At 46.2% G+C, this 13,147-nt stretch overlaps 1 protein-coding gene across 1 annotated transcript in view; it reads right to left on the bottom strand.

Moving 5' to 3' along the window:
* Nucleotides 1–13,147, bottom strand: part of Ccdc93 (coiled-coil domain containing 93) — a 69,813-nt gene that overhangs the window by 22,389 nt on the left and 34,277 nt on the right. The window contains exons 12-14 of the mRNA XM_060371724.1: nucleotides 7,014–7,130; nucleotides 4,586–4,648; nucleotides 74–147 (exon numbers count right to left, since the gene is read on the bottom strand). Of these exons, the coding sequence (XP_060227707.1) occupies nucleotides 74–147; nucleotides 4,586–4,648; nucleotides 7,014–7,130 (254 nt within the window). The remainder of the gene's footprint in view (nucleotides 1–73; nucleotides 148–4,585; nucleotides 4,649–7,013; nucleotides 7,131–13,147) is intronic.

Raw genomic sequence — 13,147 nt, 5'->3', positions numbered from 1 at the left:
GATCAGACAAATCAAAGTCAGACACTGCAGCCAGTTTCCTCAAAGGGATGACGGCACATGCTGAAGCCCTTACCTCGGGTCAGCTTTGGCTTCTAATTTTTCCAGGGCCGCCTGCTCTTTGTCTAGCTTCTCTGTCTGATTCTTCAGCTGCAAGAGAGAACCAGGGCATCACTGGATATAAAAGCAAACAGGAGGGTGTGCTCCATGAGCCACCCTGCCTCCGGGCACATTTGAGATAAGTGACCCAGCCCACTGGATTTTGTTATACGCTGAGAAAATAGATGGGCCAGAAAGATGGGAGAGAGTGGGAGAGGCTGCAGGAAAGTCTATGGAAACTCTGGCAGTGACTTCACAGTGCTGAGAAAGAGGAAAAAACCCAAGGCAATGCTGATAGCAATGCCCTTCGAGTAGGAAAAGGGTTAAGGATAAGCACAACCCAACACCCACCTCTCCATACCCATACAACAACATACCCACCCCCACCCAGAAAGAGAGAGCGAAAGAAGGAAAGAGAGAGAGAAAGAGGGAAAGAGAGAGAGAGAGAGAGAGAGAGAGACAGTCAAACAGACAGAGAGATAGACAAGAAGGGAAGAGAAAGAGTAACTAGTGTCATGACAGGGCTAAAACTTCCCAGCCTCTTGAATGGTATACTGTCTGGTTTTGCGTCAACTTGACACAAGCTAGAGATATCAGAGAGGAAGGAGCCTCAATTGGGAGCACGTCTCCATAAGATCAGGCTGCAGGCAGGCCTATACAACATTTTCTTAATTAGTGATCAATGGGGGAGGGCCCAGCTATTATGGGTGGTGCCATCCCTGGGCTGGTGGTCCTGGGTTCTATATGAAAGCAGGCTAAGCGAGTCATGTAAAGCCAGCCAGTAAGCAGCACCCTTCCATAGCCTCTATATCAGTTCCTGCGAAGTTCCTGCTCTTTGATGTCCTGACTTCCTTTGATGAACAGTGATATGGAAATATAAGCCAAACAAACCCTTTCTTCCCCAACTTGCTTTTATGATGTTTAGTCGCAGCAACAGAAACTCTAACAAAGAAAATGGTCACATCTTCTTCTGAGTTAGCTAACAACAACAAGAAATCTTTAAGAAAATGCAGATTTTAATGCACAGCAACGGACTTTTCTGCATGGTGCATGAGTGAGCACATGTGCACTTGCCTGAGCGGGATGCCTGTGGAGTCAGATGCTCATGCTCAGAAGTCTGTCTCCACTTTTGTTCCCATAACTTTATTTTCTGTGACCCGATCTCTCACTGAAATAGAAGGTCAAGGTTTTGCTAACCTAGCTGTCTAGTGGGCTGCTGGGATCCACCTATCTTCATGCCCCACCAACATGCCAGGCTTTGACCTGGACAATCAGGCTCTGAACATATGCCCTTATGCTTACACAGCAAGCATTTTACCCACTGAGCCATCTCTTTAACCCTTCTACTGTTTTGTTTTTAAGTACATCTTTTACAAAGACCTAGAAAGCAAGGTCTAAAACAATGACCATGGCAAACTCCGTGGCATAGAAAGAAATATGCACATATGGGCTGATAAGATGGCTTAGCAAGCCTGATATCTGAATTTAGTCCTGGAATCCGCATGGTGGTAGGGAACCACCTTCCACAATTTGTCCCCTGACCTCTACACATGTGTGTACAGCAAAGGACACTGTCAACAGAACAAAACAACAGCCTACAGACTGGGAAAAGATCTTCACTAACGCTACATCTGATAATATCCAAAATATATAAAGAACTCAAGAAATCAAATACCAACAAACCAAATAATCCAATTAAAAAATGGGGTATAGAGCAAAACAGAATTCCAACAGAGGAATATCGAATGGCTGAAAGGCACTTAAAGAAATGTTCAACATCCTTAGTCATCAGGAAAATGCAAATCAAAATAACTCTGAGAGTCTATCTTATATCCATTAGAATGGCTAAGATCAAAAACTCAAGTGACAGCACATGCTGGAGAGGATGTGAAGAAAGGGAAACCCTCCTCGATTGCTGGAGTACAAAATTATACAACCACTTTGGAAATCAATCTGGCACTTTCTCATAAAATTGGGAATAGTACTACCTCAAGACCCAGCTATATCACTCCTGGGCATATACCCAAAAGATGCTCCACCATACAACAAGGGCACTTGGTCAACTATGCTCTTAACAGCTTTATTCAAAATAGCCAGAATTTGAAAACAACCTAGATGTCCCTCAACTGAAAAATGAATAAAGAAATTTTGGTACATTTACATAATGGAATACTACTCAGCTATTAAAAACAAGGAAATCATTAAGTTTGCAGGCAAATGGATGAAACTAGAAAAGATCATCCTGAGTATAGTAACCCAGACCCTGAAAGACACTCATGGTATATATTCACTTATATAAGCGGATATTAGCCATATAATACAGGATAACCATACTACAATCCACAGACCTAAAGAGGCTATAGAGGACTCTAGGAGAATGCTTAATTCTCATTCAGAAGGCAGTGGAACCAGTTGAAGAGAGACACCTGAAAGACTCCACCCAGCAGGGATCAAAGCAGATGCTGAGATTCACAGCCAAACTTTGGGCAGAGTGCAGGGAATCTTATGGAAAAGTATGGGAATAGAAGGACCCAGAGGGGACAGGAGCTCCACAAGAAAACCAACAGGGCCAAAAAATTTGGGTCCAAGGGCCCCTGCGGAGACTGATGTACCAACCAAGAACCATGTATGGAGAGGACCACGACCCCCTGCTCAGATGTAGTCTATAGGCAGCTCAGTCTCCATGTGGGTTCCCTAGTAAGGGGAGCAGGGCCTGTCTCTGTCATGGACTCTGTTGCCTGCTTTCAATCACTACCCCCAAGAAGAGGTGGACTTGCTAGGCCACAGAGGAAGAGGATGCAGGCAGTCCTGATGAGACTTGATAGGCTGGGATAAGATGGTAGGGGAGGGGGTGCTCCCCCTTTTTGAGGACTAGGGGATAGGTATAGGGGGTAAGAAGGAGGAAGGGTGGGACCAGGAGGAGATGAAGGAGGGGCTACAATCAGGATGTAAAGTGGATAAATTAAGACAACTTTAAATAAAGAAAAGAAAAGTAAATGGCAGCACAGCCAGGTGTTGCATCGAACCCCTCTTATCTTGTCTCCAAATAATCCAGGCTATGAGGCTGGAACATGAAAGCGGGTTAACTCATGGGACAAGACAGAAGGCTAGCAGATGGGAATGGCTATGGAGAACTAGCCAGCATGGGTGAGAAGAATGGTTGGGAGGGCTGAGTCCTGTATTAGGAGAGTGAGGTTGACTGACAAAGAATGAAGTCCGATTCCACTACATACAAGAGAGCATCTCAGGGCCCCAGATGGCTGGCAAGAGCAAGGAGAATGGCAAGTTTCCCAGCTCTGAATATCTGTTGCCACCAGCTCATTTGCCACGTAGAAGGCAGCACCCTTTCCAAGAAACAATGGAAGCAAGCTGCCATGATGGTTAATACTGAGCTTGTCAGGATCTGGAATCACCCCTGAGAAAAGCTCTGGGCATACTTATAATAAAATAGCCAGGTTAGGTCAGCTTCTGAGCAAGCCCAGGGGTTTTTGTCATTAGGTTCACTGTGCTGGCAAGGCCACCCTACAAGTCAGAGGCACTATCCCATGGGCTGGTGCCCTAAACTGCAGAAAAAGGAGAAGGTGAGCTGAGCACCAGCATCCATCTGCCTGCTTCCTGACTGGATGTGGCGAGACCAGCTGCTTCGAGTTCCTGCAGCCTTGACTTCTGCACTACAGGGAGGTACATGCTTCAGCTGTGAGCCAAACTGAAGCTTTCCCGGAGCTTAAGCTGCTTCCTGTCAGGGGTTTGGTCACGGTAACAAGTGAAGTAGCTGTGGAGAGTATACAGTATTGGCAGGTGATGAGAGGAAACTTGAAACCAGATGAACGTATAACCTAGAACCCTCAAACATCTGCACACAGGCAAAGACCAGTGTATCAACTTGTAAACGAATTCTGACAAAAGAGACAGCAATAGAGCAATATCAGATTTAGATACAAGGAGTGCCCACCACAGAGACCTGGGACCTGCTCATTCAGAAGGCATTAGGCTTCCAGGGAGAGAATCAGAACTGTGACTGGTAGGACTGCCATACAAACAGAGGTTAGAGCTGAGAACCCATGCCACCGGAGGCAGCCAGCTCATGTCCTGGCCTTCCTGGGGAGGTTGTGGCTGTCTCCACGGGTGTCCCGTGCTAGTATCATATGTCTGCCACCTTCCATGCCCTGCTTCGCTTAAGTGGGAAACCAGTCTATTTTCATCAAGGTAGTCTGTCCTGGACGGGCAGGTCTCATAGAAATGGAAATTAGATCTGTGTCATGAGAGGGCTCAGAGCGCTCATGTCTGACCACGCACTGCTGGCCGAATGACACTTTCATTAGCTGGTGTGGCGGTGACAGGTCCTGTCCTCAGAGTCTAGTCCACAGCAGGGAAGATATGTTTTATGGTGGTGCTTGACCAGGGCCATCACTGTATCCACACTGCAGTGATGTGACCTGTTGACTGTGCACCCTCAGGCCACTGTCAACAAGTGGGGAGATCTGCTTACCTCCATCAGTGTCTTCTTCGTGTCACTGTACTTGGCTTGGAGGCTGTTACGATTCGCTTGCAGCTGGGTGAGAGAAAAAGGACATTCACTTGAATGGAATCCTTGCTCTGAATAGATGTCAGTGGGATCCCTCTTTTACAATGAGAAAGTGGAAGCCAGAAAGGCCAAAACTGACTTGAACTGCAGGACTTCCACTTTAATTTTTCAACAGTTCTCTATTTACTTGTTTGGTCTGCTTTCCAGGGAGAATATATGAAGGTCTTCCAAAACAGTCCCACCTATCATCAAGAACTATGAAGGACCTCCTCAACAGCTCTCTTAAGAAATGTCATTTGGCAGGAGTCTACTGAGCGCATCTGAAAGACTCTAACTAGCAGTGTTTTCAAAGCAAAGACTCATGACCAAACCTTTGGCAGAGTACGGGGAATCATAAGAAAGAAGGGGAGTTAGTCTGATGGGGAAAGGATAGGAGCTCCACAAGGACCAAATATATCTGGGCACAGGGTCTTTTCTGAGACTGACATTCAACCAAGGACCATGTATGGATATAACCTAGAACCTCCACTCAGATGTAGCCTGTGGTAGCTCAGTAACCAATTGGTTTCCCAAAGTGAAGGGAACAAGGACTATTTCTAACAGGAACTCAATGACTGGCTCTTTGGTCTCCCCACCCCCGAAGGGAGGAGCAGTCCTGTTAGGCCACAGAGGAGGACTTTGCAGCCAGTCCTGAAGATACCTGATAAAACAGGATCAGATGAATGGGGAGGAGGTCCCTCCTATCAGTGGACTTGGAAAGGGGCACGGTGGAGATGAGGGAGGGAGGGAAGGAGGGAGGGAGGGACTGGGAGGGAATGAGGGATCGGGACACGGCTGGGATACAGAGTTAATAAAATGTAACTGATAAAAAAAAAAAAAAAAAAGAAATGTCATTTGGGCTGGTGAGATGGCTCAGACAGTAAGGCGCTTGCACCACGCCTGACGATCTGAGTTCAATCCCCAGGGCTCATCTGTTAGAAGGAAAGAACTGATTCTAGCAAATTTTTGTGTGACTTCCATGACACATACCCCACCTCACAAATAAACGGGACATGCTGATCCGGTTCTCCACTCCCTGCCATCACCAGCCTATCTACCACAGCTGCCTCCCTTACCCTTCTTGCCCACACCACACGTCATGCAGAACGACTGGCAGCATATGCCACTGCCCTGCTGCAGCGCACCACGGCTTCCAGTCTGCCCATGACACAGCTCACACTCCTCAACCACCAGGCAGGAACTGGCCAACGCTTCCTCTCTTCGTCATTGATTATTTTGCTTTGAAAATCTCCACCTGGCTCCCCAACATCTCCATGCAGACCAGTCAACACCTATTCATCTCTCCAGACTCAGTGGCTTCAGGCTCAGTTAGTTCTATTGGTCACCAGCTCCAGGCCCTCCCCTCCAGGCCCTCATCACCACTGTAACCAAATGGTGAGTGTGACGGCTGTTTCACTTACTGCAGGTCTCCAGTACCCTCTAGGGTCCTGGTGGGCAATGCTCTTACCCAGTACTCATTCACCTCTGCAGTTTAGATCAGCACTTAGCACACACAACACTATGTATTTGTGTAGAAATACCATTATGATCCTGTATATTTTCACATGTGTGTGTGTGTATGTGTGTGCACACAGAAGCAATAAAAACAGGGTCAGGCAACTAGTTACAGCTAGCTGTGAGTGGCAAATGTGGGTGCTGGGAACTAGAACACATGTCCTGTGCAAGGGCAGAAAGACCTTCCACTGGCTAAGCCCTCTTCCCTGCCTTGTCCTGTATCTTCTGTGATAGGGGTTAGCAAACTCTTCCTATGAAGGGCCAGACAGTAACTAGTTGAGGTTTGTGGGTCATTTGTTCTCTTCTACAAGTATTCAACTCTGTTACAGTAGCTTAAAAGCAGTCACAGGAAAACAAGTAAGCAAATGAGTGTTTAGCTGTTAAAAAAAAAAAAAAAACTTTACTCACAGGGTTGGGGAGAGGCTTAGTGGACAGAGTGCCTACCATGCAAGCCTGAAGACTGAAGACTGGACCCCTAGAACTCACAGATGACTGTGGCAACTTGCCTCTCGTTCCAGTGCATAGGAGGCAGAGACAAGGGTTATCTCTGGCAACTTAGCTAGACTAGTCAAACTGATTCAGCCGCTGGCTTCTACATGCGATTTAGGCACAGGTATGCACATCTGCACAGCAGTACCTCCACATACTTGCAATCAAGCACATGCACCTAGAGTGGACTGAGGACTGCAGTACGCCTGCGCTAGAGCTCCCTTTGACCAATCTACAAGTCTCGCTCCTTAGTTCGTTCATTTGTTTGTTCATTCATTCATCTTTCTGATTTCTCTCCTCTTGGAAGAATCAAGTTTATTTGCTCAAGTGGAAATATAAAAACACTCACCTCTTCTAGATGTTTGGTCTTCTGCAGAATTTGCTTATTCAAGGACATGACTTTCCGCTGATGTAGTTGGGAGGTTCCTAGTTTTTCTGGGCTTTCTTCAGCAGACAGCTCAGACTGCTGTGGGGAAACCCAAAGCAGACAATGAACTCACCTTCCTTCTCCATTCAGGCTGTGCATCTGTACTCAGTGTAAGCAAGGCAGTTCTGGGTAGCCAGAACACCCAGCAGGGCATCTGTCATGTCCTGCTCAGAACCAAAATCAGGGAAAGTCTAACACAACAACTGAGGTGCCAGTCAGCGGATTCTGCTTTGGAGCAGGGGAAAGCATGGGTGCAGGCTGCCCAGCTAAGGTCAACAGAGGGTCTGAGTGGGGGACTCAGAGGTCTTAGTGGTTTCTTCATAAGACCACCTGGAATCATCCAGAGTTACAACCCGGAGCTGGCTAGATGACTAAGTGGGAAAAAGCACTTGCTACCACGCCTGTCAAGTTTGCTCCCCCAGAGGTATAGGCTGTCCTCTGATCTCCACATGTATACAGTGGTACATGTACAAACACAGACACACACACAAACACACACATTCACAATAAATAAAAATAATAAAATATTAAAAGCTATAAACTGATTCACTTCCATCAAAGCTCTATAACATGCAGTTGCAAAGACTAATCATTTCCGAGCATTTATAATAAGAAGCAAGTTCTTCATCCTACTCATCCCCAACCCCCCCAGCCACTCTCTCTTAACTATTTCCTACTTCTGTTCTTCTGTCTTAAAAGAAGACAGTCCAAGAAGGAGAAAGTTGCCAAAGAAGGCATATAGTAAACTTCTGAGGGGGCAGGAGAAGGGCAAACAGGCATAAAGACTGTAAGAACTGGAGGGGGGAAAGGAGAGATTTCTGGATCGTGTCATAGGGTGAATGACTGACACTTTCTAAAAGAGGTGATGACTAGTACTAAGGGGTGATTCAAGCATGGAAGCAAGGGCTGGGGAGCGATGGCTCAACAGCAAAGGTGCTTGCCAACAAGCCCCAGGCCCATCATGGTGGAGGAAGAAAATCTACTCCCAAAAGTTGTCATCTGACTTAAACGCATGCTCCCCAACCCCTGCCAGTCCCACAGTTTTTTGTTTTTGTGTTTTTTTAAAGAAAGTAAGCAGCTTGGTGCAGAAGGCTGATAGAAACTTCTATCTCAATGACAAGAGGAGCCTGGAGAGATGGCTCAGACATTAAAAGCACTTACTACCCCTGCAAGGGAGACACCGCTTCAGTTCTCAGCATCTAGATGGTGCCTTACCACTACTTGCAATGCCTGTCCAAGGGGATCTTACACCCTCTCTGGCCTCTGTGCTTACCAGCACATACAAGTGTAGGCAAAAACATTGAGAATCTTTTTAAGAGAAGAGACAGAAAGGTCTGCTTGATGCAGTATAATCCCTGTAAGAGACAGCTTTACTCAACAGTCAAATGGCCCTCACAGCCGCAAGCCCAAGCCAAGCAGTGATTTGCAGCCTCAGTGTGGCAGAGCCCTTGGGTAACTTACTGTCCCTGCATGTTCCCCCAGTGCTCGGAAGAGTGGAGAGAGCAGCCCCGGGGAAGAGCGATGGCAACGACCGGGGTGGGGTGGGGTCGTGGAATCTGCAGAGGCATAAGCTCTGCTTATGTTGCTGAGGCTTTCCCTCAAGAACTTACACCACTGCTAACAGACAATCAAAGTTTTCTGTTGATTTGTTTTGCTGTTTAATGACTCTGGCGTTTGGGAACAGTGGGCTGGGTATGGCCACAGTGAAGAGCTGGGAGGAACATTCTGTATACTGAGGCCGACAGGCCAGAAAGGAAACAGGACACCCCTGGGGCTGGAGAGATGGCTCAGCAGTCAAGAGGGTACAGTGCGTTCACAGAGGACCAGAGCTCCAGAGTTCAGTGTCCGGCACAGGATTGTGCCTGGCAGCTCACAACCATCCTTAACCTCCACTCCTGGAGCTCTGATGGCTCTGGCCTCCAAGAGCACCTGCCTGCACATGTGTGTGCATGCATATGAAAACGTAATTAAAAAGAAGTAGGAAATGAAATCTTAGGCATCGTAACCCAGCACTTTAAACACACCACCATTTGCCCGCGTGATGGTTGGTATTGACTGTCAGCTTGACAGGCTCTGCGATCACCGAGGAGGCAAGCCTCCAGGCACTCCTGTGAGGGGTTATGTTGATTGGGTTAAATGAGGTAGTAAGGCAATCAGCTTGCTGGATTTCTGGAAACTGAAGTTAATATTTTAAGAATAGTTTTGTATATATTGAGGTACAACACATAGCCTAGGGCAGGATAAACACTTTCTGAACTATCTGAGGGCAGAGGGAAAAGGGCAACAATAAAGCCTCCTACTCTCAATCACTTCAAAGCCAGAGCTGCGGTGGAGTCACCGGACCTTACCTGCTTTGACTGCCCATCCTCAACAATATTATTAACCTGACCCTGTTTATAGCTGGCAGCTCTTTCCAAGTGAGATTTAGTATACAACCTAGCCCGACACTGATCTCCAAAGCACCACAGGCAGAGATAGCAACATTTCACATTACTATCAGAAGTCGGTAGGTCCACCGTTCTGTTTGGGACAATTCATTCCCGTTCATGGCCCTGCTCAGTACAGTGTGGCTCTACCTTTGCCCAGGCTATGCTAGAACTGAGGGCCGCAGCAGAGGATGACCTCGGAAGTGCTAGGGCCACAGGTGTGCACCACCATGCTTCATGTGTGCGGTGCTGGAGATCAAGCACATGCTGTGCTTGTGCTAGGCAAGCATTACATCAAGTGGGCCAAGCCCTTGCGTGTGCGTGTGTATGTGTGTATGTGTGTGTGCGCGTGCATGCCAGAGTCTCACTCTGTACCCCAGGCCATCTTTAGAACATTACATAGTCTGAAATGGTCTCAAATTCACAAACCTTCTCCCTCCCATCAACTGCTTTTATGGTCAGTCTCCAGAATAAAAACTGCCTTTTTTTTTTTCTAAAGCTTTTTATAGTAATAATAAACACTAGGGCGTCACCTGTCGTCTCCATGCTCTTTTGACATATCTGCACAGTGAAATTTTCTAGATGTTACATGTGACACTGCTCTAACGTTGACGTGGAATACATTGATTATTATTGGTCAATGACTCAATCCATAAGCTCTCAGTCTTCAGAACTTTTCAGAAATCCTTAAAAGGGAAGCTGAAACTAAATGTGTTGAGAACTATTACTTACATACAAAGTAAACTCACTCACGACAGCTATTCTTCATTATCAGCTTGATTAATCTGGAATTAAATAAAACCCAAGCGGCTGGGCACAGCTGTGAGAGCTTTTCCTCATTTGGAGCTACACTTTCTGGTGGCAGCCTATATAAAAGATACGGAAGAAGAAAGCATGTGCCTGCTCGTCCTCAGTCTTGCTGTTAAGTTCATCTGTCCTGCTGCTGAGGCATTCCTTCACTGGTTTTAGAGCCTACTTCTCTGGGATTCTGATGTATATTGAAGACCAGCTGAAACATCCATCTGTGGAACTCAACAATGCTGGATTCTTGGAATTCTGTTTAAAGACAGCCATTATTAGACTAGCCAGACCACAGCCTATGAGCCACTCTAACAAACACACACACACACACACACACACACGCACACACGCACACGCACACACACACACACACACACACACACACACACACACCAGTTCTGTTCCTTAGAAAACCTTGACTATTACACTTTGTAATCTACTCAGTGCCTGGAACTCAACAATTGACCCACTGTTTGGAAAAGTAAATAAACTGAGGGAGGCCACCAGGAGTTTAAGGATGAAAGGGAAAGGTCTCTATCCACTCACTCAGCATCATATAATATGGAGAAAACACACTCACACAGGAAGAATGCTTAAGCTTTTCAAATTTATGTTATGTCTTTATTAGAATATGCTCCAAGAAACAAGGGCTTTCAAAATCTTTCTGTTGGCGCTAAGTGAAAATATACATTCTATGGAATCTTTTTTTCATGTGTGTTCATGAAGATATGTGCACCTGTGCATGAGGGTGCAAATGTGTGTGTGTGTGTGTGTGTGTATGGAAGCCAGGTGTTGATTTTGGGAGTCTTTCTCAATTATTCTTTACCATATCTTTGGAGACACGGTCTCTCACTGAAACTGGAGATCCTGATTCAGCTGGGCTCATTGGCCAGAGTCTCCACCTTCCCATGATGGGATTGTAGATTTGGGGCACCGCCTACCACTTTTTAGATGCATCTGAACTCAGGTCTTCACACTTGTGTGGTAGGCATACTGCCACTGAGCCATTCCTCTAGTCCTTGCAGTCTAATTTTCATTAATGCACATTAATTTTCATTAATTCACATTAATTAACTCAGGATTCTGAGTACTATATCCATATTGCTACATTTCTCTAGTCTGAGTGAAATGACAAATACTTGTATGTGCAGGCCCACTATTCTAGGTTTTGAATGTAGACATGGGGCTTCAGGGAGCTGCTTGTCCAGCCGGTAAGCTTTTGAACAAAACAGTTTATTCTAGAGCTATAGTGAAGAGTGCTCTCAACCTAAGCAATGAAGGTTTGATTGCTTTTCAAATATACTTTTTATTAAACAATCCATTATGTTACTGGACTTTCAGTGGGAGAGCAGGCTGAAGAGGACCAAAATGCACCTTTAACGATAGTACAAAGTTGGTAAGATGGAGAAGACAAGACAGGGCTTGATACCCAACCTTTGATGGGAAAAAGTTGAAATCTCGGCATCTCAACAGACTATTTATGAAATACAACATCTGTCCGAAATGGCCAGTCATCGACAAACACAGCCTGTGTGCCCACCAAGGAGCAAGGGTTAATATGCCGATCTCATTTTGCTCAACAATTGCAGATTAAGAACGTGCCTGTAAAGCCACAGTGTGGATTAGCAGACTCTGCTGCAGAGCTCATGTTTTCAAACATGACAGACAGAAATGATACCTGTTCTTAGGGGAGATGGCTTTAAATGTCACTTGATGGCGTTAGGCTAGTTCAAAATATTAAACACCCAAGAGAAATAAGAAATGATTGCTTTTCCTAAAACGATATCCTTTCAGAATCAAATGAGCCCCGGAAGGTTACCTATGCATTAACCTCTATCCGAGTTCTCTTTTTCACACTGTACTTCAAACCCAGGGCGTTGTGCATGCCAGGGAAGCGCTCTACCTGAGCTATGTCCCCAGCTTTTTCCTCCAGTGCAGGAAGCTGCCCCTTACAGGTCCTTCTTCTTACCAGTGCATTTTCTAGGATGAGAAAGGGAAGAACCCTACATGCCCACCTTACACAGGGTTCTCCACAGTGATCAACGTAGCTTCAGTGTCCAGCATCTTGTAAGCCTCCAATTGAAATCAAGCAGACAGATGACAAAGCACAGCTCAGTTTCCCTCCTAAAACAAAGCTGTGAGCCAGGAAGAATGCTACGGAATTCTGGGAGGCCAAAATGTAAGTGAAAGCGAGAATCTAGAAGGTGTGCACCCTCCGTGAAGGTTACTACCCTGAGGGTATTTTCCAAAACCTTGTAATGTCTAGCTCTGATTTTACGGTTGATTAATAAACCACATTATCTTTGGCTTCAGTGTGAGAGGAAAAGGTACAATGAATGCTGGGGAGACAGGATCAGCTTCACGGAGTTCTGCTGTCTAAATCCACAATGCCCCCTGCATGCCTACACAACTGCAAGGCAGGAGTCAAGTGTGGTGGTGCATACAGGCGATCCCAGCGCTTGGGAGGTACAGACAGGATGGTCAGACACAGAGCGAGTTAAAGCCAGCCTGTGCTCACGAGACCCTGTGTCAAAACCCAACAGAAAACCACCTGCCAGTCAGGACTCTAAAATGGACTAGTGCTGAGGGCCCTGTTGCCCAAAATGCAAAACTAGATCCTCTCTGGAACAACAGTGCTAGAACCACCTGCCTCCAATAATTTCCACAGAAAGCTTTCTGGGAAATACGGTGAATCCACAGCCAAAACTCACAGGCAGGCTGGAGAGATGTCTGAGTGGGTAAAGGTGCCTGTCACCAAGCCTGACGACCTGACGCTGATCCCTGGGACCCACAGAGTGGAAGTAGAACAGACTAAAGCAAAAGTTGTCC

Source organism: Meriones unguiculatus, chromosome 18 (genome assembly GCF_030254825.1).
Source record: "Meriones unguiculatus strain TT.TT164.6M chromosome 18, Bangor_MerUng_6.1, whole genome shotgun sequence".
NCBI classification, from domain to species: domain Eukaryota; kingdom Metazoa; phylum Chordata; class Mammalia; order Rodentia; family Muridae; genus Meriones; species Meriones unguiculatus.
Note: the sequence above shows the minus strand (reverse complement) of the source record. Positions and strands in the feature narration are given on the sequence as shown.